This window comes from Mesocricetus auratus, unplaced genomic scaffold, assembly GCF_017639785.1.
Source record: "Mesocricetus auratus isolate SY011 unplaced genomic scaffold, BCM_Maur_2.0 Super-Scaffold_100014, whole genome shotgun sequence".
Taxonomy (NCBI): Eukaryota; Metazoa; Chordata; class Mammalia; order Rodentia; family Cricetidae; genus Mesocricetus; species Mesocricetus auratus.
The window spans coordinates 16,088,801-16,115,884 of record NW_024429197.1 but is presented as its reverse complement, the minus strand read 5'-3'; the positions used below and the strand labels follow the sequence as shown (position 1 = coordinate 16,115,884).

Below are 27,084 nucleotides of genomic sequence, written 5' to 3'. Positions count from 1 at the left end.
TCTCCAACAAGACTGGAATCTAAGACTTAAAACTACTAAGTCAGGCGTTGTCCAAATGCACTCCAGCTTTGCTACTCTACCTCAGTCCTAGCTAAAGCGGCAGCTACCTGTCATCATATAAAACCTACTATTTTATATCCTTTAGAGTTCTATTTATATCTTAAAGTTACTTGTTCATTGCTGTTTCCTAATTATACCTTGTTGGGGGTAGAGGATTGAGACAGAGTCTTATGCAGTCCAGGCTGACTGAACTCAAGTAGCTCAGACTTGCCTCCACCTCCCAAGTGCTGGGACTACAGGTATGCATTTCCCTTGCCCAACTTTTCTAACTCTAGATATTAAACTTTCCATATTCAAATACTATATGCTTTCTGCCCTCTGACTGTAATCACAAGAGACAGACAAATTGGAACTGTAAACTGACTGTTCTGTATCCTTGGGCTATAATACAGAACTCAAACAGCAACAAGAGTGGTAATAATCCTGATGTGCAGAGGCATTAAAGCTGACCTCACTACCACCTGTAATTGGGTATGATTACATGGCAAGTGAAACAAGCACACAGAACGACACTTCACTGTTAAAGTAGTAACACTGACTACAAAGTCTACTACTTGAGAAGAGTTCCCTATATATTCTTGAGCAGGTGTAGAAGAAAATAAATTTAGGTATATTAGCTCAACCCAGATAACACTCAAGAACAGAGGACTATTTACCATAAACTTAGAAACAAACAAACTCGGGCTGGAGAGATGGCTCAGAGGTTAAGAGCACTGGCTGTTCTTCCAGAGGTCCTGAGTTCAATTCCCAGCAACCACATGGTGGCTCACAACCATCTGTAATGAGATCCAGTGCCCTCTTCTAGCCTGCAGGCATACATGCAGGCAGAACACTGTATACTTAAAGAATGGTTACCTTTAAAAAAAAACTCTACCCTGTTTCGAAACCAAAAAAACAAACAAGCAAACAAACTTATACACACCTTTAATTCCAGCACTTGGGAACCAAACACAGACAGATTTCTGTAAGTCTGAAGGCAGCCTGGTCTACATGTTGGTTCCAGAACACCCAGGGCTCATTACATGAACTGCTAAATTACAATTCAGGATAATTCAGTCTCACTTGAGTTTTTTTTTTTTACCTGAGTAACAGCAATTGCTGTGAAAGAATGTGACTATGGAACAGAATAAATACAAGTGATTGTACCAGCATGAAACTAACAATTTCAAACCTTCAGTGGAAATAACTTATCCTTCTGAACATAACAACTGTCATCCTTGTGGGGCAGTGGTGGCTCACACCTTTAATCCCAGAACTCGGAAGGAAGAGGTAAGGGGATCTCTGTGGGCTGGAGGCAAGTCTGGTCTACAGTCTAGTGCCAGGAGATCTAGGACTGTTACACAGGGAAAGTCTGTCAAAAAACAAACAACAACCAAAAAAAGAAAAAAGAAAAAAAAAAAGGAAAGAAAGAAAGAAGGCTATCCTTTTCTTGAAAATCCTCGGTTTTTATCTTTATGTGACATAAATGCTTTGCAGATTTTCATTCACCTCAAAACTGATTAACAATCCTATTGCCACTAGATCAGTGGTTCTCAACTTTCTTGATGCTGCAAACTCTTTAATATACTTCCTCATGTTGTGATGACCCAACCATAATTATTTTCATTGCTAACTTCTTTTTTTTTATGAGTTTAGTGCTTTGGGAAGTTTTTTTTAAGATTTATTTATTTATAATTTATTTATAAATTTATAAATTTAAGATTTTTAAGATTTATTTATTATGAATACAACATCCTGCCTCCATGTATGTCTGCACATACCAGCAGAGGGCACCAGATCTCATTACAGATGATTGTGAGCCACCATGTGGTTGCTGGGAATTGAACTCAGGACCTCTGGAAGAGCAGTCAGCACTCTCAACCACTGAGCCATCTATCTCTCCAGCTCCTCATTGTTAACTTAACTGTTTTTTTTGTTGTTATGAATTATAGTATAAATATCTGATACGCAAGGTATCTGATACTTGACCCCTGTGAAAGGGTCATTTGACCCCAAAAGGGGTTGTGAACCACAGGTTGAAAACCACTACATTAGATCTACAACCAATATCAAGACCAGTCTTGGCTACATGGTAAACTCAAGGTCAGTCTGGAATATTCAGGGAGATGATATCTTTAAATTAAAAGGAGAGGAGGAGATCCGAGCGTTGGTGGTGCACGCCTTTAATCCCAGCACTCGGGAGGCAGAGACAGGCAGATATCTGTGAGTTTGAGGCCAGCCTGGTCTACAAAGTGAGTTCCAGGACAGGCTCCAAAACAATGCAGAGAAACCCTGTCTCGAAAAACCAAAAAAAAAAAAAAAAAGAGAGAGCAAGGAAGGAATGGATGGTGGTGGCACTTGCCGTTAATCCTAGCACTTCGGAGGCAGAAACACACGAATATCTGTGAGTTTGAGGCCACCCTGGTCTATAGAGCTAGTTCCAGGACAGCCAATTCTATACAGAGAAACCCTGTCTTGAAAGAGAGGGGAAGGAATAGAATCCTAGGAGCTACACATAAAAATATTCAATCAGAGTTCTGTTAACATAGGGTTTTGGGTGGTGGTAGAAACTTATAGACAATTACAGTTATATTTAATAAAGCTGAATTGGTATTATATGGAAGACGGAAACCAGAGGCTTAAGGAGACATAAACAATAGTGAACTTATCCTCTACAATCTACATACCTAATATCCAACAACTAATATATTCCCTGCAAATGCCTAAATAGGCTTCCAAACAAAACAGCCATTTTCATCAGATCGCTGCACTTGCTTACAAGAGTTCACCACAATCAAGCTTAAAGCAACTGTTGACATTCCTTCAAAGGAGAGGGTAGGGAAAGTCACCGAACCTTCACCTCAGATTCCAGACACTCCTCCCAGCTATCTGTACACAGTCCTAATTGCAAATAGCCTCAGGGTCTCCAGAGGTGCCAGAGTGTATAGGCTAGTGTCAACTGCAAAGGCTCCATCTACTCAGCTTTGGAGAAAGCCATCATCCTATGCTGAGTGAAGAATTTCCAGCATGGCTGCTTTGGGGTCCATGCTCCAGCAAACTTCATGCTCTGTAAGTAAGCAAGTTTAATACTCATTAGCTCACCACCACCACCACCTCACTCTCCACCCCTTGTAAAGTTTGGTGGAATAGTTCTTAGAAACAAAAGAAAAGGGAAGGAAATCACATAATATATTTTTAAATATTACCACAGGGAAGATGGCTCAGTCAGTAAAATACTTGCTTTGTAGGTAAGAAGACCTGAATTCTGAGCCCCAGGACCTACAAACAAACAAAAGAGCCAGGTAGGTAGCATGCACTAGGCCAATGAAAGAAAGACCCTATCTTAAAAAACAAGGTGAAAAACAGCTCCTGAGGAACAATACTCAATTATCATCTCTGGTTTCCACACATGTACATACATGTGCACCTGAATGCAAGACAGACAGACAGACAGACAGACAGACAGACAGACACACACACACACACACACACACACACACACACACACACACACACAGAAAGTTTGCAAGAAAGCAGGCTAAGGAAATAGTCTTTACCAGAAAACAAAGACAAAAAAAGCAGCAGCTACTCTCAGCTGAGTCATGAGTATTCAGATATAGAAAATAATAGGACATTCATAGAGGAAAAGCAACAGGCAGATGTCCCTGAAAGTCAGGCACAGATTTGGTGACTGTTAGGTCCTTTAGGTGGTATTTTAATTTTTATTACGTGTGCGTGCTTGCGTGCGTGTATTTTGCCGTCATACATATAAGCATCACATGTGTGCCAGGTGCACTCAGGGGCCAGAAGAGGGTGCCAGATCCCAAACAAATGGATTTACAGGCAGTTGTAAGACACGACGTGGGTTCTGGGAATTGAATCTGGGTCCTGCTAAAGAACAACCAGTGTTTTTAGCCACTGAGCTCTATTCCCTTTCTAAGTGACCTTAAAGAGGAAATTTTCAGACAGATATCTTGACACAAAAACAAAAACTACTACCTTGAAGTAAGGAAAGGCAAAATAACCAAAATACAGACACAAAATTGAGTAGGAAATAAGGAACTGATTGGATAATCTCAGACCACAACTTCACCAAGTTTCTCTGAGGATCAGTAAATGCATAATGGCCTGAATTCAGTCCCAGAATGCCTCCATAGGTAAGAACTAACCTCTGAAAGTTATCTCTCTTTTTGGGATTTTTCAAGACAGGGTGTCTCTGTGTTGTTTTGTAGACCAGGCTGGCCTCGAACTCCGAGATCCCCCTAACCTACCTGGCCTCCCGAGCGCTGTGATTAAAGGCATGCACCCCACCACCACCACCACCACCACCCCGGCTTGAGTTAAATTCTTAAAAGAAAATCTAAGTGAATTTGGACTTGGTGATAATTTCATAAATGACATCAAAAATACATGCTACAAAAGTTAACACAACCCTAGCAGTGGTGGCTCACACCTTTAGTCCCAGCACTTAGGGGGCAGAGGCAGGTGGATTTCTGCAAATTCAAGGACAGCCTAGTCTATAGAATAAGTTCCAGGAAAGCCAGGGAGACACAAAGAAACCCTGTCTCGGAAAATCAAAAAACGAAAGGAAAAGAAGGAAAAAAAAGTTAACATTTCAAAGCTTCTGTGCATCAAAAGATATGTTCACAAAAATGAAAATATAGCCCAGGGATGAAAGAAAATAATTACAAACCACCTATTAAAAGTTCAACAGCCTTAGCCAGGCGGTGGTAGTGCACGCCTTTAGTCCCAGCACTTGGGAGGAAGAGTTAGGCAGATCTCTTGAGTTCGAGATCAGCCTGGTCTACAAGAGCTGGTTCCAGGACAGCCTCCAAAGCCACAGAGAAACCCTGTCTCGAAAAACCAAATTAAAAAAAAAAAAGAACCAGAAACTAGGTGTGATGGTGGCATATGCCTATAATTCTAGCACTTGGGAAACTGAGAAGGGAGCTGACAAATTCCAGACTAGCTGAGCAAACATGAAGAGTTTAGCATGTATAAAATGAATATAAAAATTTCCACAATTCAGCATAAAAACTAACTCAGTTAAGGACTAGACATAGGACAAAGACTTTAAATAGACATTTTAACAAATAGGGTATACCAGTGACCAATAGACACAAAGATACTAAACAATATTACTAGAAAAATGTGCCAGGCACTAGTGGTATATGCTTTAATCCCAGCACTGGGATAATGAGATTTGGTGCCCTCTTCTGTCTTGCAGTTACACATGCAGGCAGAACACTATACATAATAAATCTTTTTTTTTAAAGTAAAGCTAAAATAAATAAATATATATACATCAATTTTAAAGATGTCTTTACAAAAATCAAAAGCAACAAGGAAGCAAGCAAATCTGAGTCACAATAAAATGGGGAGGCGGTAGTTTCCATACACTCCTCAGGATGAAAACAGTACAGCAAGTAGGTAGGGTAGTCCTGTGGTGCCTCAAAATGACAAATATAGATTCCCCATATAAATTAGCAAATCCACTGCCAAGTATGTATCCTAAACAATGAAAGGCAGGGACTTGGATACTTTACAACAATGTTTGCAAGAATTACAACAGATACCCCTACATGACCAATTGATGAATGAAAAAATAAAATCTGGTATATACGATATATATTTTTTTGTTTTTGTTTTTGTTTTTACGAGACAGGGTTTCTCTGTATTGTTTCGGAGGCTATCGGTCCAGCCCGGCCTCGAACTCACAGAGATCCACCTGCCTCTGCCTCCCGAGTGCTGGGATTAAAGGCGTGCGCCACCACCGCCCGGCTATATGATATTTTTTTTCCAGGCATAAAAAGGAATGGAAAAATCTGATACATGTGACAACTGGCATAACCTTGAAAATGTTATGCTGAGTAAATAAATCAGACTCTACAGTACAAATACATGATACCACTCACATGAAATATCCACCAGAGACAGAAAATAGATTAAGGTTTGCCAGGGATAGGAAGAAAACTATATGGAATGACTGCTGGCTAAAGTAAGTGGTGATTATTACATTACACTATGAATGTACTTACGGAGCCACTGAATTGCACATTTTTAAAGTTTTTTATGTTATGTATATGAGTGCTATATCTGCATCTATGACTTTATGCCAGAGAAAGTCATCATATTCCATTATAGATGGTTACAAGCCACCATGTAGCTGTTGGGAATTGAACTCAAAAGCTCTGGAAGAACAGCCAGTGGTGTTAACCTTTGAAGCATCTCTCCAACCCCCTGAATTATATAGTTGGGCATGGTAGCCTTTAAAACCCAGCACTCATGATGTAGAAGCAGATGAATCTGTTGTGTTCCAGGCCAGCCTGACCTACATAGTAAGTTCCAAGACAGACAAGGTAAAAAGAGATCCTGGCTGGGCAGTGGTGGCGCATGCCTTTAATCCCAGCACTTGGAAGGCAGAGGTAGGTGGAGCTCTGTAAGTTCGAGACTACCCTGGTCTACAAGAGCTAGTTCCAGAACAGGCTCCAAAGCCACAGAGAAACCCTGTCTCAAAAAACCAAAACAAAAAAAACAAAAAGCAATCCTGTCTCAAAAAAAAAAAAGGGGGGGGGCTAGAGAGATGGCTCAGAGGTTAAGAGCACTGACTGCTCTTCCAGAGGTCTTGAGTTCAATTCCCAGCAACCACATGGTGGCTGACAACCATCTACAATTCAATCTGGTGTATATGTAATAAATAAATAAAATCTTTAAAAAAAAAAGGGGGGGGCTATAGACGGAATTTCTGTCCTGCCCAAACCTGTAGCATTTAGTCTCAAATAAACACACAGAGGCTTATATTAATTATAAGCTATTTGGCCAATGGCTCAGGCTTCTTTTTTTTTTGTTTTTTTTGTTTTTTTTTTTTTTGTTTTTCGAGACAGGGTTTCCCTGTGGCTTTGGAGGCTGTCCTGGAACTCGCTCGGTAGACCAGGCTGGCCTCGAACTCACAGAGATCCGCCTGCCTCTGACTCCCGAGAGCTGGGATTAAAGGCATGCGCCACCAACGCACGGCTTGGCTCAGGCTTCTTATTGGCTAGCTCTTTCTTAATCATTAATCCATTTCTATTAAACTATGTATCTCCAATTGGTCTTGGTTTATTGGACAATGTCCAGACATCCTATCTTCCTGGTGGCTACATAGCATCTCCCTAGCAACACTCTGCATTTCTCTTCCCAGCAGTCTCCTAGTCTGGTAGCCCTGCCTATACTTCCTGCCTGGCTACATCCTGCCCGTCCACTGGCAGAAACTGCTTTATTCATCAACCAATAAGAGGAACATATATTTACAGCATACAAAAGAACCTCCCTGGGAGCTGGAGAGATGGCTCAGAGGTTAAGACTGCTCTTCCAGAGGTCCTGAGTTCAATTCCCAGCAACCACATGGTGGCTCACAACCATCTATAATTCAATCTGGTGCCTTCTTCTGGCAGGTAGGCAGAACACTGTATATGTAATAAATAAATAAATCTTTAAAAAAGGACCTCCCTGATCAAAGACAGAATGAGAGAAAGAGAAACAGAGAAAGAAAAGAGATAAAAGAAAAAGAGAAAGAAAAAAGTTAAAATTTATGTGTACTTTTTTCCTTTTACTTATAATTACATATAATTATTGGGTATGTAACGATGTCTTTACGTATACACTATGGAATGACTGAATCAAGTAAATTAGCAGACCCATCAAAGGGGATAGGGGCCATGAAAGACAGGTACAGCCGGGCGTTGGTGGTGCACGCCTTTAATCCCAGATCTCGGGAGGCAGAGGCAGACGTATCTCTGTGAGTTCGAGGCCAGCCTGGTCTACAGAGCAAGTTCCAGGACAGCCTCCAAAACAATACAGAGAAACCCTGTCTCGAAAAAACAAAACAAAAAAAAGACAGGTACAAAAATAAATCCTCTTTTGTAACCAAGAATTCATTGTTCTGTAAAATAGAGAAATATGATGCAAATACAGCTCAAAGTGCTGATGTTGATACTGAGGTTTGTTCTAAGAATAGTTTGTAACTTAAAAGGACAGATAATAAGAAAATTAAAATATATATGATCAGCATTCTAATTTCCCTGTGATAGATTAATATTACCTCTTTTCTGTATGGCTTGATGATGTGAAACAATCATTTTGTACACTGTGAATATTTGTTACTCTTGTTAATTTAATAAAGGACTAAATGGCCAATAGCTAGGCTGGTAGAGGTTAGGAAGAACTTTCAGACAAAAAGAGAATGCAAAGAAGGGGGTGAGGCCACCAGAGAAGATGCAAAGGAAGCAGGAGATGAATATGCCTGGCTGAAGAAGGGTACTGCCATGTGGTAGAATATAGATAAGATATATGGGTTAATTTAAGTTGAAAGAGGGCCAGGCGTTGGTGGCACACGCCTTTAATCCCAGCACTCGGGAGGCAGAGGCAGGCGGATCTCTGTGAGTTCAAGGCCAGCCTGGTCTACAAGAGCAAGTTCCAGGACAGCCTCCAAAGCCACAGAGAAACTCTGTCTCAAAAAAACAAACAAAAAAAAAATTTTAAGTTGAAAGAGCTAGTTAGTAGCAAACCTAAGCTAATTAATAAGTCTCTGTGTGTTTCTTTGGGAGCCAGCTGGCAGGACAGAGCTGACTGGTAGAACACAGAAAGCTCCACCTAACAGCTTGCGTGAATGTATAATCGTGAGATCAACAATCAAAGGTACCTGAATTACCATGAATGGATATTTACTTCAATGTAGTAAGCAATACAGTTCGATTTAAATGTTCATTTTAGGGGTTGTTCATTTCACAACTGTGGTACTAATTTCCAAAGAAAGACCAAACAAACAAAAGCCTTACATTCAAAAAAGAAAGGGATGCTGGTTGATGCTTGTAATTCCAATACTCAGAAAGCTAAGATGACAGATCTCTATGAGTTCAAAGTCAGCCTGGGGATACAGATTGAAACACTGTCATATATATTAAAAAAAAAAAAAAAAGGAGGAGGAAGAAGAAGAGGACGAGGAGCAGAAAGGAAGAAAGGAAGTCTCTTAACTTACTGGGTCAAGAAGAAGACTTGGTAGGTAAGGATGGTAGGTACCAAGCCTCAACACCTGAATTTGATCCCTGGCAGGATAACTGACTGTCAATGTTGTCCTCTAACCCCCAGAGGACACACATATACACACATAGTAAAATGAAAAACAAATTTAACATATCCATCACTATAAATACTTAACATTTGTTGCTCCTTTCTAACTGCAACTTCCTATTATTTGGTCAAGATCATCCCACCTCCCAGGGTCTGAAAACTGTCCTCTGCTTCTCTAAGTTCAATTGTTTAGGAGTCTTCATTAAGTAGTATGATTTTTATCTTACTGTGACTATCTTAATTCTGTGTGTGTGTGCGTGTGTGCGTGTGTGTGTGTGTGTGTGTGTGTGTGTGTGTGTGTGTGTGTGTGTGTGTGTTTGGAAACAAGGTCTCTCAAAATAACCCTGGCTGGCCTGAACTCGCTATGTAGACCAGGCTGACCTCAAACTCAGAGATTCACCTGCCTCTGCCTGCTGAGTGCTGGGAATAAAGTTGTGTGACACCATGCCCACCTGATATTGTGTGTATTTTAATACATAAAAGACTTAAGGTAATTTTTAAATATAAATAATGAAATTCAGAAAGAAATAGAATATGTGTCTACTGTGTATGAATACACAATATATGATCTCCAGCACTGCAAAAATTCTAGAACACATTTGATGTAATTCAATATAAATTCAATATACTAATTCTAAATCTCACCACCTTAAAGACTGTTGCAAGCTTAACTGGGATCTACACCAGAAATTCATAATATGGGGACTGGAGAGTTGGCTCAGCACTGACTGATCTTCCAGATGATACAGGTTCAGTTCCCAGCAAACACATGTTGGGTGGCTCATAACCGCATTTAACTAGTTTTAAGGACCCATGTCCTCTTCTGGCTCCAAATGCACTGTACTCATGTATGCACATTCACACACACACACACACACACACACACACACACACACACACAAAACTTAAAAATAATAAGAAATTTTAAAAAAAGGAAAGGAGGGCTGGAGAGATGGCTCAGAGGTTAAGAGCACTGATTACTCTTCCAGAGGTCCTGAGTTCAGTTCCCAGCAACCACATGGTGGCTCACAACCACCCACAATGAGATCTGGTGCCCTTTTCTGGCCTGCAGACAAACATGGAGGCAGGATGTTGTATTCATAATAAATAAATAAATAAATCTTAAAAAAAAAAAGCAAAGGAACAACACAAGCCTTTAATCCCAGAACTTGGGAGGCAGAGACAGGCAGATCTCTGAGAGCCTGAAGCCAGTTTAGTCTACAAAGTAAGTTCCAGGACAACCAGGACCACATAGACAGAACCTAAGTTCAGATAGTCATAGAAAGACAACTATATGAAGACAGAAGCAATGACAGGATTGCTACCCCAAGGAGTACCAACGGCCACCAAAGGCCTTCAGAGAACACATGGCCTAGTTGACACATTAATTTCTTTTTTGTTTTTTCTTTTCTTGTTCTTTGTTTTGATTTGGTTTGGAGTTCTTGTTTTCTTTTGTTTCAAGACAGGGTTTCTCTGTGTAGTTTTTTTTTTGTTTGTTTGTTTCTGGTTTTTTTGGGGTTTTTTTTGGTTTTTTTCGAGACAGGGTTTCTCTGTATTGTTTTGGAGGCTGTCCTGGAACTCCCTCTGTAGACTAGGCTGACCTCCAATTCACTGAGATCTGCCTGCCTACTACCATTCATCTTATTTTTAATTCTGACCAGTTTATTTTTAATTTTTTAAGAATTATTTATGTGTATAAGTACTTTGCCTCATGCATGTATGTGTACCGTATGTATTCAGCTCCCAGAGAGACCATAAGAGGGCATTGGGTCCCCTGGAACTGGAGTTACAGGTGGCTCTAAGCCTCCATGTGGGTGTTAGGAAATGAACTTGGATCTTCCCATAGACGACCACTTAACTCAACCACTGAGTCATCTCTCCAGCCCAACACCTTGATTTCTTATTCGTACTCTCCAAAATTGAGCCAATGTATTATGGTAATAATATGTTATGGGAAACCTAGGAAATTAAGCCAGAGATTGGCATGTGAAAGTGCAGATATACTCAAACAAAAATAGAAAAGGGGGGCAAGGCTTAGTGTCATACTCAGAAAAGGCTAACTGCTATAAGTTTACTTGCTCTATATTGCAAGTTCCAGAATACCCAGACCCATATAATGAGACCCTTTATTCAAAGAGAGAAGAAAAGAAAACCACTGAATGTGACTCTGCAACCAGCTAACAGGATGGAAGAGTCTTTTGAAACATGATTCAGAAAACAAAAGAAAAAAAAAAAGGAAGTACAGACTGCCCCAAATAGATGTTGTTAAAGTCCATTCTGGAGAATGCTCTGGAGGTTGGGAGGAGCCACAATTTTTCTTGTTCAGCTCAGTATGATGGTACATGCCTGCAATCCCAGTGCTAAACAGGTAGAGGCAGGTGAGTCAACTATGAGTGTGAAGCCAGCCAGGCTAACTAGGTACATACACAAAAACCCTTTCTAAAACAAAAATAAGTGAAAATAAAATATTAAGAAAGCAAAATCAACTCTTTAAATATTTTAATCATAAAATGTTAAAACATGCAAAACGAACATCTGTTATCCAATCAAATATCAATCATGATCTCTTCCTGCTATTTCGTGTTTCTGCATACTTGCAGTCCTTTTTTTTTTTTTTTTTTTTTTTTTTGCTTTTTCGAGACAGGGTTTCTCTGTGTTGCTTTGGAGGCTGTCCTGGAACTCGCTCTGTTCGAGGTTGGCCTCGCTCTGTTTGAGGCTGGCCTCGAACTCACAGAGATCTACCTGCCTCTGTCTCCCAAGTGCTGGGATTAAAGGCATGTGCTAACAACACCCCTCAACATATCACATTCTTTTTTAACAATTTAACTTTATTTTATGTGCATTGGTGTGAAGGTATAAGATCCCCTGGAACTGGAGTTAAAGACAGTTGTGAGTTGTCATGTGGGTGCAGCCAGTGCTCTTAACCGTTGAGTCATCTCTCCAGCCCCAATATACTGCATTCTTTTATAATGCATTTGTTTAACTCTGTGAAGCTGTGTTACTTTGTCTACCTAAAACACCTGATTAATCTAATAAAGAGCTGAGTGGTCAATAGCTAGGCAGGAGAAGGGATAAGTGGGGCTGGCAGACAGAGAAAATAAATAGGAGAAATCTGGGAAGAGAGGTTCAAAGAGCAAGAAAAGGAGAAGAGGAAGACATCAGGGCCAGCCACCCAGTACACAACCAGCAACTGAGAAAAAGGGGGGGGGGGGGATAAGAGAAAGATAAAAGCCCAGAGATAAAAAGTAGATAGGACTTTTTTTTCCAGTTTTCTTGAGACAGGGTTTCTAGTGTAGCCCTGGCTGTCCTGGAACTCCCTCTGTAGACCATAAATGGGATAATTTAAGAAAAGCTAAGGCCCAGCATCCATAAAAAAGAGTGCTGGGCAGTGGCAGCGGACGCCTTTAATCCCAGCACTCAGAAAGCAGGGGCAGGTGGATCTCTGGGAGTTGGAGGTCAGCCTTGTCTTCAGAGTGTGTTCCAAGACAGCCAGGAATGTTATACAAAGAAACCCTATCTTGAAGAAAAAAAGAAGAAAAGAAGCTTCTGTGTATTTATGTGGGAGCTGGGTGGCGGCCCCTAAAGAGTTTTAAAAAAAATTACAGTTTATGTGCACCACGTGCCCAAATAGGACAGAGGCACTGGATATCCAGGACCCGGAGTTAGGACTGGTTGAACCACCGATACTAAAAATACTAAAAACTGAACCCAGATCCTCTGGAAGAGCAGTAACACTACTTTAGCAGCTGAGCCATCTGGTCCAGAAGGGCTTTTTGTTTTGTTTTCATTGTCTGAGACAGGATTTCTCTATGCAGCTCTGGCTGTCCTGGAACTTGCTCTGTAGACCAGGCTGGCCTAGAACTCAGATCCGCCTGCCTCTGTCTTCAGAGTGCTGGGATTAAAGGTGGATGCCACTACCACCTGACAATTTACCTTTATTTTATACAGATGAGTGTTTTGCATGTACTGTGTGCCTGCCACTTGCAGAGGATAGAAGTGGGCACTGGTTCCCCTGGAACTGGAGTTATAGATGGTTGAAAGACCATGTATGTGGGTGCTGGGAACCAAACTCATGTCCTGTGAGGGAACAATCAATACTCTTAACTGCTGGGCCATTCTAGTCCAGTATACTTTATTAACCTAATATAATTGAATTTAACATAATACAAGTATTTCTTTACTTTTCACAAAACTTTACTCTTACACTCTCATGTCTTTCTATCTCTATCAAAAGAAAAGTAACAGCCTGACAAGGGCCAGCCACAGCTTTCTCTAAGTTCATATATATACATATCTCTGTAAGTTCGAGGCCGGGCTGGTCCGACAGCCTCCAAAACAATACAGAGAAACCCTGTCTCGTAAAACCAAAAAAAGAAAAAAAGAAAAGAAAGGTCTTATAATTTTAAAATAATTCGCAAATAATTTCCCAATTACCTTGGTTTTTCTTTGTTTCCAAGATAAGGTTTCTCTGTGCAGTCCTGGCCATCCTGGAACCTGACCTGTAGATAAGGCTAGCCTCAAACTCACAGAGATCCACTTGCCTCTGCCTCACAAGTGCTGGGACTCAAGGAGTACACCACCAACGTCCGGCTCCTGCTCTTGTTTTAAAGTGTAAGACAAAGAAAGAAATGCTGACTTTTACCCATACACATAAAGGTATGGACTTGGTTCTCTGTGTAATAGACATAGAAGGGTAATATTATTAATACATCCACTCCTCTTCTCGTATTATAATTCAGGGGGCTGGAGAAATGGCTCAGAGGTTAAGGAGAGCACTGGCTGCTCTTCCAGAGGTCCCGAGTTCAATTCCCAGCAACCACATGGTGGTTCACAATGATCTGTAATGCGACATGGTTCTGTCTTCTGGTGTGCATGAGAACAGAGCACTCATATCATAAAATACATGAATAAATAAATCTGTAAAAATAATTACTCTTCATGCTTGGTGGTAGTGGCCCACAACTTTAATCCCAGCACTCAGGAGGAAGAGACAGGCTGATCTCTGTGAGTTCAAGGCCAGCCTGGTCTACTGAGTAGGTTCAAGGACAGCCTCCAAAGCTACAAAGAAACCCTGTCTCAAAAAACAAATAAAATAAATCACTCTCCCTTTTAAACATAATCCAGTACAATCACTACAATTCCTAAATCCGGGGCTGGAAAGACAGCTCAGTGGTTAATAGCATACTGTGCTTTCATAGGAGCTGAGTATGATTACCAGCACCCATGTCAGAAAACTCACAACTGCCTATAAACTCCAGCTCCAAGGTGATTCAACACCCTCTTCTGTATTCTGAGGGTACTTGCATTCACAGAAACAAACATGTACACATAATTTAAAATGACAGTTTAAAGGCATACACCCTTAGACCCAGAACTCAGGAGGCAGAGGCAAGTAGATCTCCATGAGTTCCAGGTCAGTTCAGTCTATATAGAAAGTTCAAGGGTACCTGGGCCAGGTAGTAAGACCCTGTCCCAGAAAATAAATTTGAAGACTAGAAAGTTGGCACAGTATTTACAAGTACTCTCTGTTCTTGCAAGGTCTTGGGGGTTGGGATCCCAGTACCCACATGATGGCTAACAATCTCTGTAACTCTAGTTTCAGGGGATCCGATACTCTCATCTGACCTCTATGGGCACCAGGCATGCACATGGTACACATACATACATGCAGACAAAACATTTGAACACATAAAATAGATCAACAAATAAATTCTTTTGGCTAGGTGCTGGTGGTGCACATCTTTAATCCCAGCACTCAGGAGACAGAGGCAGGTAGATCTCTATGGTCAAGGCCAGCCTGGTCTACAGAGCAAGTTCCAGGACAACAAGAGCTGCAAAGAGAAGCCCTGGGTCAGAAAGAAAAGAAAAGAAAAAGCCCCTTTATAAAAATCAAATCAGTAAGAGCCCTTTGAGCACCTCTTAAGTGAAGGTCATAAATACTCTGCAAAAAGCAGTAAAATGAGTACTGTCCTGAAGGAGTCCAGTCTGGCAAGAGAAATAGCACATATTATCCAAAATGACCATCAACACCTGGCATATATCTCATCAATCAAAGGCAGTTAAGAATCTTTAATCCTGGGCTGGAGAGATGGCTCAGTGGTTAAGAGCACTGACTGCTCTTCCAGAGGTCATGAGTTCAATTCCCAGCAACCACATGGTGGCTCACAACCATCTGTAATGAGATCTGGTGCCCTCTTCTGGTGTGTAGATGTACATGGAGGCAGGGTGTTGTGTTTGTAATAAATAAATAAATCTTAAAAAAAAAAAAAAAAAGAATCTTTAATCCTGGGGGCTGGAGAGATGGCTCAGTGGTTAAGAGCACTGGCTGTTCTTCCAGAGGTCCTGAGTTCAATCCCCAGAAATCATATGGTGGCTCACAACCATTTATCATGAGGTCTTGTGCCATACATAATAAATAAATAAATCTTTACAAAAAAAAAGAATCTTCAATCTCACTTCATCCACGAAATTTCAGATTGAATAACCTTACGCATCATACGGGTCTATGTAGATAACTGCAACAAGGCACAAACCTTTTTTGTTTGTTTTTTGAGACAGGGTTTCTCTCTAGCTTTGGAACTCAGCCTTAGAACTCACTCTGTATACCAAACTGGCTTCCAACTCTCAGAGATCCACCTGCCTCTGCCTCCCAAGTGCTGGCATTAAAGGTATGTGCCACCACCGCCGGCAGCACAAACCATCTTAAACAAAATTGTATTACATGTCAGGCATGCAAACACATGCCTGTAACCCCAACACTTGGAAATAGAAGCAGAAGGCAGGAGTGTAAGATAAAACCATGGATATAAATCTTAATTGAAGGCCAGCATGGGCTACATGAGACTGTTTCAAAAAATTTTAAAACAAGAAAGAAAACTGTACTTAACAGGTCCCAACCATCTGCCTGTAATGGAATCTAACATTTTGGATGAGTGGAGCATTTGTATCACAGAAATCGATGTTTTTTAACATTTTAAACAAACTATCAACAATAAAAAAGATTACAGATGCAAAAACTATTGAAGATATTGGATGTAGGGCTGGAGAGATGGTTCAGCAGTTAAGAGCACTAGCTGCTCTGCCATAAGACCCAAGTACAAAGCCGGGCGTTGGTGGCGCACGCCTTTAATCCCAGCACTCGGGAGGCAGAGACAGATGGATCTCTGTGAGTTTGAGACCAGCCTGGACTACCAAGCGAGTTCCAGGACAGCCTCCAAAGCCACAGAGAAACCCTGTCTTGAAAAACCAAAAAAAAAAAAAAAAAAAAAAGACCCAAGTACAATTCCCAGCACCCACTGACATTTCTTAACTATCTGGACCTCCAGTTCCAGGAGATGCAACCCCCTCTTCTGGACTCCACTATAATGTAGTACAAATATACATGTAGGCAAAACACCCATACACATAAAAATAAAATTAAAAAATTATATATTAGCCGGGCAGTGGTGGCGCACGCCTTTAATCCCAGCACTCAGGAGGCAGAGGCAGGCGGATCTCTGTGAGTTCTAGGCTGGGCTGGACCGACAGCCTCCAAAACAATACAGAGAAACCCTGTCTCGTAAAAACAAAAACAAAAAATTATATATTAAATGTAGAAGCTGGCTGCTATTGCAGAGGACCTGGATTCAGTTACCAACACCCACGTGGCAGCTCACAACCATCTGTAACACCAATTATAGGTGATCTAATACCCTCTTCTGGCCTCCAAAGGCAACAGACATGCACATGGGATACACATAAATGTATGCACTTATAAAATAAAAATAAATGAATCATTTTTTAAAACAAATGTTTGATGCCAGGCAGTGGTGGCACATGCCTTTAATCCTAGCACTTGGGAGGCAGAGGCAGTTGGACCTCTGTGAGTTCCAGAACAGGCTCCAAAGCAACACAGAGAATCTCTCTCTCTCTCTCTCTCTCTCTCTCTCACATGCGCGAGCGCACACACAAACACACAAACACACACACACACACACACACACACACACACAAAGCTGGGGAGCACATCTGAGAGATGGATGATGGCTTCCAACCATGTATAATTCCAGTCCCAGGATTCTAACATCTTCTGACCTCTGTGGACTATGCACGTATGAGATACACAGACACAAATGTAATCTGAAGACGCAAACACATAAAATAAAAATAATAGGGGCTGGAGAGATGGCACCGTACTAACTACTCTTCTAGAGGGCCCGGGCTCAATTCCCAGCACTCACATGGCAGCTCACAACTGCCTGGCACCCTTGCACAGACACACATGCAGGCAATGTACATAAAACTAGATAAATTTTAAAAAATAATAATTTTTTTCCAGTTTTTTGAGACAGGGTTTCTCTGTGTAGCTCTAGCTGTCCTGGAACTTGCTCTGTATACCAGGCTGGCCTCAAACTCACAGAGATCCACCTGCTTCTGCCTCCCTAGTGCTGGGATGAAAGATGTGCTCCACCAGCACCCAGCATATATGAATATTTTAAATGAACTATTTGGACTTACAATTATGCAGTTTAATCCATTTTATGATTGAACAGGAAGAGAACCTAACATTTTTCGAATCTAAGACTACCATTCCTTTTTTGGAGGGGTGAGGGGGTGAGCGAGGGTTTCTCTGTGTAGCACTGGCTATCCTGGAACCTGCTCTATAGACCAGGCTGACCTTGACTCATAAATCTACCTGTCTCTGCGTCCCAAGTACTGGGATTAAAGGCTTGCACCAACATCATCCAGCCCAACATTAAATTTTAATTATTAAAAATACTAAAATGGGGGCTGGAGAGATGGCTCAGCAGTTAAGAGCATTGACTGGCTGCTCTTCCAGAGGTCCTGAGTTCAATTCCCAGCAACCACATGGTGGCTCACAACCATCTCTAATGAGATCTGGTGCTCTTTTCTGGTATGGATGAAAGCAAAGCACTCATATACATAAAATAAATAAATATTTTTAAAAAATACTAAAATGCCCACCCTGGTCTACAGAGTGAGTTCCAGAACAGGCTCCTAAGCTATACACAGAGTGACTGGGCAAAGAGATGGCTAGATGGAATAACTATGTGGTAAGCAAGTATCTAGAAAAAAATGTCAATAGTAGAATCTAAAAGTTTGGGTATGCAGTTTCACCCTGAATTAAAACTGTTTTTACTTTTCTTGATAGTTATAAACAGTTTCCTCATAAACTGTTGAGAGAAAACATTTGCTGGTGTATCGTTTATGATTGTAAGAAGAGAAACTCCCTAGGGCTAGGAGTGCACCTCAGTGGTACAGGCTTGTCTGCCAGAACTTAAAGTCCCTGGATTCAATGCCCAGCACTGGGAAAATAAAATTTAAAAACTAAAAGAAAAAAAAATACTCCTAAGGGGCATCCAACACTAGCATTTGGTGAGGACAACCCTGTTTTCAAATCCCAGATCAAAACTCTGGACTTTGCACACTTAATTATATAACATAAGAAATAAATCTACATTTCTTCAGGCAGTAATGGGATGCATAGTTGTTTTGAGGCTGAACTCTTCAAAAGCACTTCACACAGGGTCAGGCACACAGTCAGTATGTGAACGGTATACATCTTTGAATAGACACTTATGCTGAATGAAGAAGCGTTTCGGTTAAGATTCAGTGGCATCTTAAGATTAAGTGTTCGCCAGGTTGTCTTTTTTTTTTTTTTTTTTTTTTTTGGTTTTTTGAGACAGGGTTTCTCTGTATTGTTTTGGAGTCTGTCCTGGAACTCACTCTGTAGACCAGGCTGGCCTCGAACTCACAGAGATCCGCCTGCCTCTGCCTCCCGAGTGCTGGGATTAAAGGCGTGCGCCACCACCGCCCGGCCAGGTTGTCTTAAATAACTCATCATTTTGTGACTACTCCCAAAAGGAACACTCCTGATAGGAAACTTGATGCTTTAACAAGCTAGCAAGGGGAAGTAAAACGAAATGCCTTGAAAAAACATTGATCAATCGATAGTATTGTTCTTCATCTGAAGAAAATCACTCACAATTATAAATCTTTTTAAAAGTTTCAAGACAAACTTTTAAAAGGCTTTCAACAACTCCTATGGAGAAAAGGCTTCCCCTAGGCAGGCAGGCTGGCTGGGTACCTCCTCCAAACGACAAAACTTGTCACTCTTCCACGTTCCAAACTGCAGGTAAAGAAGCTAGACTACAACATATTTGTAGTTATCCAAAACCTCCCTCCTACAACAAGACGGCAACCCAACTTCTTCTGAGGCGAGGAGTACCATGTCCACTTTGGATCTTGATAACGTACAAGGGGGGAGGGGAGCTTAAGCAGGAAGATGAACTGGCTATGGTCGGTGTTCCCGCAGCACCCTCCCGGTAACTCCTCGGAAGACAACCCTCCACGACTTCTTCCCGCCACCGCTGCCCCACCTGACCTCTCCCCAGAGAAACTTCCACAGACTCCGTTTTCCTCGAGGATGCACTAGCGGAGTCTGACACCTGGCGTCCCCGAGGCTCCGCGACTACGCACCACCCCCAAGCTGGGAAAGGGAGGGGACGCAAGCGGACCACGGCCCCCGCCCCTCCCCCTCCCCGCCGGCCACTAAGCTTTGTCCCACCTGCCGAGACGACCCCCGGGCCGCCGCGGGCCGCCCCTCCCTCGGGCCGTCGACCACCGCGCCACCCACGAACCCCGGGCTGGTCGGGGCGGCCGCGCCCCGCCCCCCGCCCTCCCGCCCGCCCGCCCGCCCGCCCGCAGTCCGAAGCCCGCCCGCGGCCTCACCTCACCTACCCTCTTTCGGGGGCCGGTCTCCACCTCCCGCTCCGCCATGTTGGGCCCCGCTCGGAACCGCGGCGGCTCCCGGCGCGGCGGCCGCGGCCCCTCTCGGCCCCCGCCCACACTGCAGACACGGCGCCTCACTCGCGACGGTCCGGGCCCCTTGGCCCCCGCTGGGCCTGACGCGGGAGTGACGAGGGGGCGGAGGCCCGCGCGCTGGCCGCAGCTTCTGGGGTCCCACCGGCGTGCGCGTGGGCACGAGGGCCTGCCGGGGCAGGGGGGCCGGGACTCGGGGGGGTTAATGGCCTCCAAGGGGCCCCGTGAGTAGGATTATTTTCTCTCAGAGAAATTCCTCCGCCTGTGGTTCTTAAAGGGATCTCCAAACCAGCCCCTTGCGCGCGTCCCTGATGCGCAGGCGCACTACAAGCCCCTCCTCCCTTTCCCACCAAGCCCCCGGTCCTGAGCGTGCGCGTTGAGTGGCCCAGACTAGGCCAAATCCTGCTTGTCTCTTTGCTGCCAGCAGCTGCTCCCACCACTCAACTATGGCCGCTCCCTTAAAGGGACCATGACGAAGGGATGGTGGCAGAGTGAAAGATCTTAATGAAAGGACTACCTGGAGGACTGGGTGAAATGACAGTGAGGGGTTCACACCACCACACTACACCTGACTACAGAGATACTGCTGAAAAGACAAAATGCTGAGTGACCCTTTGAACAAGACGAATCCCAACCACAAAGAAAAGGAGACTATTATCTCAAGGAAAAACCAACAGCTTGTCAAGGGGAAAAGAGCATAGAGCGTCAAGGGCCAACTTCCAACATTAAAACCAGATCCACCGGTGGTTTTGAAGACAGAACCAACAACTGCAGATAATTTCTTCAATAGTTATTTGTCCTTAGAATAACGAAATGGGGAAGGATCCAAGAAGCCATCTACTCCATTGCTTTCAGAGTTAGCATTTCAGTATGGTCATTTGAAGTAAATTAATTTAACTCAAGAAACTGAGTGGCTGGTGGGAATCTAGAACCCAGACTGGTGTTGCATTCCTCCAGGATTTTGAATGCGCAAAACTGTCTTCCAAGCTAGAGGGCATAGCATGTAAAGTGCCCTGACATTTCAGGAACAGGGTTACTGTCCTGGGATGACATGATGATAACCTGCTGTGTATCATCCTTTGCCTCCACTGAAGTAACTTGAGAATCTGACTTGAAGGATAAGAACCAAACTGTCAAAACGGTAAAATCCAAGGAGAGCGGGCTCTCTCATCCCTGAATCACACTGAAGAAACCTGAGGAGAATGAGAGCTTGATTCATTACTCTATCTAGTCTAGTTCCAAAATCCTCAGGTGGAATAAAACTTCCCAAATGGAATCCTTAATGATGGCTTATGCACAAAAGAGGACTATATAATATCCAATACAAAGAAATTGATTGGTGTTGGGTTGGTTTGGGCTGGTTTGCTGTATAGCCCAGACTGGTTGGAACTCCTGATCCTCCTGCCTCGATCATCCAAGTGCTTAGAGTGCTGAGACAATAGGAAACTCACAAAGAACTCAATGTTTTAGAATGTTAAATATGGGACTGGAGAGATGGCTCAGAGGTTAAGAGCACTGACTGCTCTTCCAGAGGTCTTAGGAAGGTTGCTGAGTTCAATTCCCAGCAACCACATGGTGGCTCACAACCATCTGTAATGAGATCTGGTGCCCTCTTCTGGCCTAGAGGCATATATGCAGACAGAACACTGTATACATAATAAATAAATATATAAATCTTTTTTAAAAAATTTAAGTATCAGATTGAAGAGGTGTCATTCTCCATGGCAATACTTAGTCAAAGGGGACCTTGCAGTTCTTTAAATCCAAGAACTTCTGCTGAAAATTGAAATAGCTACAAGTTTTCATGCTGGTCCTTGCTTCCTCCCTTAGACCTGTTGTTATCTTTAGGTTTACTCATGGGTAGAACAAAGAGGAATATATTCATTTCTGCCAAAGGATTTCTTTTTTTAGTATCCTAGAATCTTTAGTTACATGTCTAGGGCAAAAGCAAATAGAGAGGTTAAGAAAAGACCTTTGCAGAGAATGTAGGTAAATAAAAGACAAGATGGTTTCCACTTTTTTTTTTTAAACAGGCTGCATAATACTCCCTTCTAATGAAATCTAACAGTTTAAAAATGGAACTTCAATGGCCAGGTTCACACCTGTAATCCCAGCACTCAGGAGGCAGAGGCAGGCGGACCTCTGTGAGTTCAAGACAAGCCTGGTCTTCAAAGAGAGTTCCAGGACAGCCTCCAAACCTAGAGAAACCCTGTCTCAAAAAAACAAAAACAAAAAAAAAAAAGAAAGAAAAATGGTTTACAAAAAAAATGGTTTAAAGGCATTGATTTGGTTCAATTACACTATATTTTTCTTCTGCAGTGCTGGGGACCTCCTTCACACATGCTAAGAAAACATTCTACCACAGAGACACACACTCCAGGCCCATTTCCATATTTTAAGATGAAACTAAAGCCCAAATAAGAAGTGAATGGCACAAGGTCACACAAAAGATTAGTAACATCATCAGGACTGACACACATCTTGATGAAGGCTCTCCACCAGAGTAAGAAGTTTCTAGAGGTCTAATTATTGGGTCTTAAATGATAGGCATGATTTGCATATCCCAGATAATGTACAAGCATACTACAGATATTCTATTCAATTATTTATGTAGAAGGAGGAAAAAGTAATCCCAGCACTCGGGAGGCAGAGGCAGGCGGATCTCTGTGAGTTCGAGGCCAGGCTGGACCGACAGCCTCCAAAACAATACAGAGAAACCCTGTCTCGTAAAAAAAAAAAAAAAAAAAAAAGAAGGAGGAAAAAGAAAGCCAGCATGTAGGGAGCACCAGGGAGATAACCAAATTTATGGAGAACTTCATAAAGAACAAGAGACTAATTCAAGGTCATTAAACAAAGAGGCCAAGACAAAATCCAAAGCCATATACTTCCTGGGATACTTGAAATTTCATAAAGACTGTAAATTGGTGGCCAAATCTGTCTGACAGACACATACTAGCTTGTCTGTGTATACTTATGTGACATTAATCAAGTTGTTTATTTTATGACTTGATTTTCTTATATGGGAATCGGTTACTGGAAGAATTAAATTAGTCAACACCTGCAAATCTCTTAGAACAACTTTTAGTTCCTGGTACTCCATCTTAGTCACTGTTCTATTGCTGGGAAGAGACATCAGGACCAAGGCAACTCTCCCCCACCCCCCTAGACAGGGTTTCTCTGTATTGTGCACCACCAACGCCCGGCCCAAGGCAACTCTTATAAAAGAAGACATTTAATGGCGGGGCGATGGTGGCACACGCCTTTAGTCCCAGCACTCAGGAGGCAGAGGCAGGCAGATCTCTGTGAGTTTGAGACCAGCCTGGTCTACAAGAACTAGTTCCAGGACAGCCTCCAAAGCCACAGAAAAACCCTGTCTCGGGGGAAAAAAAAGAAGGCATTTAATTAAGAGCTTGTTATAATTTCAGAGGCTTAGTCCATTATCATGGCAGGGATATGGTGCTGGAGCAATAGCTGAGAGCTACCTCCTGATGCACAAGGAGAAACAGAGAGAGAGCCCCAGCATGGCATGGGCTTTTTAAAAGCCCAACTCTAAAGCACAAACTGACTTTGTGGAGCGCATTCCATATGTAGAGCTACCTTGCTCAGCCTAAGCACTGGGGGAGGGGGGGTTGGTCCTGCCTCAGCAAGATGATGGGACAGACTTAGTAGACCTTACTCTCCAAGATGGGAGGTGGGAGGGGAAGTGGGGAGAGTGGGAGGAGAGAAGGGGAACTGAGATTGGAATGTAAAAAATGAACTAATAAAAAATTTTTTTAAAAAACTCAAAAGTCCACCCTTCAGGGACACACTTCCTAATCTTTACAATCCTTTCAAATTATGAGCCTAGAGGGCCATTCTTAGTCAAACCACCACATGCCGTATCAATGTTATTATTTTAAAAGTGTTTTTTGTTAGTTTGCTTGCTTGTTTTTTGTTTTGTTTTTTCTTTATTTGGTTTTTCAAGACAGGGTTTCTCTGTGTAGTCCTGACTGTCCTGGAACTCCCTCTGTAGATCAGGCTGTCCTGGAACTCAGAGTTCTGTCTACCCCTGCCTCCCAAGTGCTGGAACTAAAAGTGAGAGCCACCACTGCTTGGCTAAAGTTGTGTGTGTGTGTGTGTGTGTGTGTGTGTATGTGGTATGTGTATGTGTGGTGTGGGGGATGTGGTATATGTGTGTGGTGTTCATGTGTGTGTGTGGTGTGGGGTGTGTGTGTGTGTGTAGTGTGTGTGTGTGTGTGTGGTGTGGGGGGGTTGTATGTGTGGTGTGGGGGTTGTATGTGTGGTGTGGGGGGTTGTATGTGTGGTGTGGGGGGGGTTGTATGTGTGTGGCATGTGTGTGTGTGTGGTGTGTGTGTGTGGTGTGTATGTGTGTGTGTGTGGTGTGTGTGTGGTATGTGTGGTGTGTGTGTGTGTGGTGTGTGTGTGTATATGGTGTATGTGTGTGTGTGTATGGTGTATGTGTGTGTGTGTGTGTGTGTGTGGTATGTGTGGTGTGTGTGTGTATGGTGTATGTGTGTGTGGTGTATGTGTGTGTGGTATGTGTAGTGTGTGTGTGTGTGTGTGGTGTATGTGTGTATGTATGGTGTATGTGTGTGTGTATGGTGTGTGTGTGTGGTATGTGTGGTGTGTGTGTGTGTGTGGTGTGTGTGTGTATGTATAGTGTATATGTGTGTGGTGTGTGTAGTGTGTGGTGTGTGTGTGGTGTATGTGTGTATGTATAGTGTATGTGTGTGTGGTGTGTGTGGTGTGGGGGTTAGGGGATGAATACAAGCACATGTGTGGAGATCAGAGAACATCTTTCAGGAACTGGTTCTGTCCCTCCACTGTGGCATCTAAAGATCAAACTCAGGTTTAGGAGGCAAGTGCTTTTACCCAAGGAGTCACCCCAATATTTTCTTTTGTAATTTATTCATTTTATCTTTTCTAATTTTAAAATTACGTTCCATCCAGGCATTGGTGGTGCATACCTTTAGTCCTAGCACTTGGGAGGCAGAGGCAGGCAGATCTCTGTGAGTTCAGGCCAGCCTGGTCTACAGAGCAAGTTCCAGGACAGCCTCCAAACAATACAGAGAAACCCTGTCTCAGAAAAAAAAAAATTACATTCCAACATTTAAAATGTGATATTCACCTAGATAATCAACTTTTCTGACTTCTAAATAAATCTAGAATATTATGAGGGTGATATTTTGCAACTATCAAACCGATTCAATTTTCAGCATCTTTTTTTTGTTTTTTTTTTTTGTTTTTCGAGACAGGGTTTCTCTGTATTGTTTTGGAGGCTATCAGTCCAGCCCAGCCTCGAACTCACAGAGATCCGCCTGCCTCTGCCTCCCGAGTGCTGGGATTAAAGGCGTGCGCCACCACCGCCCAGCCAATTTTCAACATCTTAAATCAGACTTCATTATAGCCTCTTATTTATTTATTTATTTATTTATTTGCATTGGTGCTTTACCTGCATGTATATTTTCGTGAAGATGTCAGATCTTGGAGTTACAGACAGTTGTGAGCTGCCATGTACCTGCTGGGAATTGAACCAGGGTCTTCTGGAAAAACAGTCAGTGCTCTTAACTGCTGAGTCATCTCCCCCCATCCCCACCCCTCATTATAGAATCTTTTTTTTTTCATTATAGAATCTTATCTGAAGGATACTCTGAGAAGAATTTCTCTAGTCAGAAAAGATTAAAATATGCTTAATGGAGTGAGAAATAAATATGCTGGATTGCTTTTTTCCATTCAATCTATTTCATTATGCAAATAGTAAAAATCTTACCCAGAGTTCTCTCTCTCTCTAGAGAACATACTTCTCCCATCTAGAACAGCTAAAGCTTGAGGCTGTGACACAGAGCCTGGCATAATAACAGGATAGAAGGAAGGGGCGGTTATCAGTCAGGAGGCCTGGGCACCAGTCTCCCCACTCCAACTCTCCAACACAGAAAGTACCCCTTCTTGCTCTAAGAAACACAGACAACTTGCAGACTAAGGCCATACATCAAACAGCTAGCCACATAGGAGTGAAAGTGATGCCAAAGTGTAGTTAGGAAAAGAGAAGGTTTGCATCCAGCCCAGAGAATCATTCAAGACATGTAAACCCTGGTATTATAAAAGAATTATACAGACATCATTACTGAAATAACCATTAAAAAATGGTCCTGAGTCACACAGAATGTATCCAGGAGTTCCTAAAGATCCTGGGGTAAAAGGAAAAGAGTCAAGAATCAAACCTGGCAACTGGATGGGAGTGTCTATGCAGATTACAAAAATCTGAAAACAAAGTAACAAACCTCAGAAAGTGTTATATTTGCCTACAGGCGCTGAGAAGGTTCATCAGGAAATATAGGTAAAGTAGTTCAAAGCCCTTACACCTCTGTACAAAAGGCAGAGTTGTATGCCATTCTCATGGTACTTATGGATTTTACAGACCCTCTCAATATAGTTACTAACTCTCAATATGCAGAGAGGGTCCTCTTATACATTCATCAGGAAAACCCATCTCCAAACGGCAAAAAGATACTGAAAGTGTGTGGATACCTAAACAAGAGAGGATGTCCCAGCAATCAGGAGGCAGAGGAAGGCGGATCTCTGTGAGTTTGAGGTCAGCCTGGTCTACAGATCGAGTTCCAGGACAGCCTCCAAAACAATACAGAGAAACCCTGTCTCAAAAAGAAGAAGAAGAAGCCGGGCGTTGGTGGCGCACGCCTTTAATCCCAGCACTTGGGAGGCAGAGGCAGGCGGATGTCTGTGAGTTCGAGGCCAGCCTGGTCTACAAAGTGAGTTCCAGGACAGCCTCCAAAGCCACAGAGAAACCCTGTCTCGAAAAACCAAAAAAAAAAAAAAAAAAAAGAAGAAGAAGAGGAGGAAGAGGAAGAAAAGAAGAGAGGATGGCTATCCAAAGAACCATCAATCAAAGAAGAATCTAATGTTTGGTATCAATGTCTAATTCTCTTAACTTTGTCCCTATAGTATCTATTTCTTTTTATTTCCATACTCTTTTGATCCCAACTCACTTAAACCAATGCTGGCTTTGGAGTTCAGAATTTCTGTATTATATCAAGGAGCCAATTGATGTAAACAGAATAAAACAAAATCTAGGGACTGCCATCTGTTTATACTCAGTTC

The 27,084-nt window shown here is 42.4% G+C and overlaps 1 protein-coding gene across 3 annotated transcripts in view; it reads right to left on the bottom strand.

Annotated features, from left to right (window-relative positions):
• The window catches only part of Zmym4 (zinc finger MYM-type containing 4), a 119,293-nt gene extending 99,021 nt beyond the window's left edge, over nucleotides 1-20,272 (bottom strand). For all 3 annotated transcript variants that reach the window (XM_040756612.1, XM_040756611.1, XM_040756614.1), the window contains exon 1: nucleotides 19,888-20,272. Coding sequence is in view for 2 of the 3 variants with exons in the window: in XM_040756611.1 (XP_040612545.1) it covers nucleotides 19,888-19,926 (39 nt within the window). In the remaining variant the exon portion in view is untranslated. The remainder of the gene's footprint in view (nucleotides 1-19,887) is intronic.
• Between the last annotated feature and the right edge of the window lie 6,812 nt (nucleotides 20,273-27,084).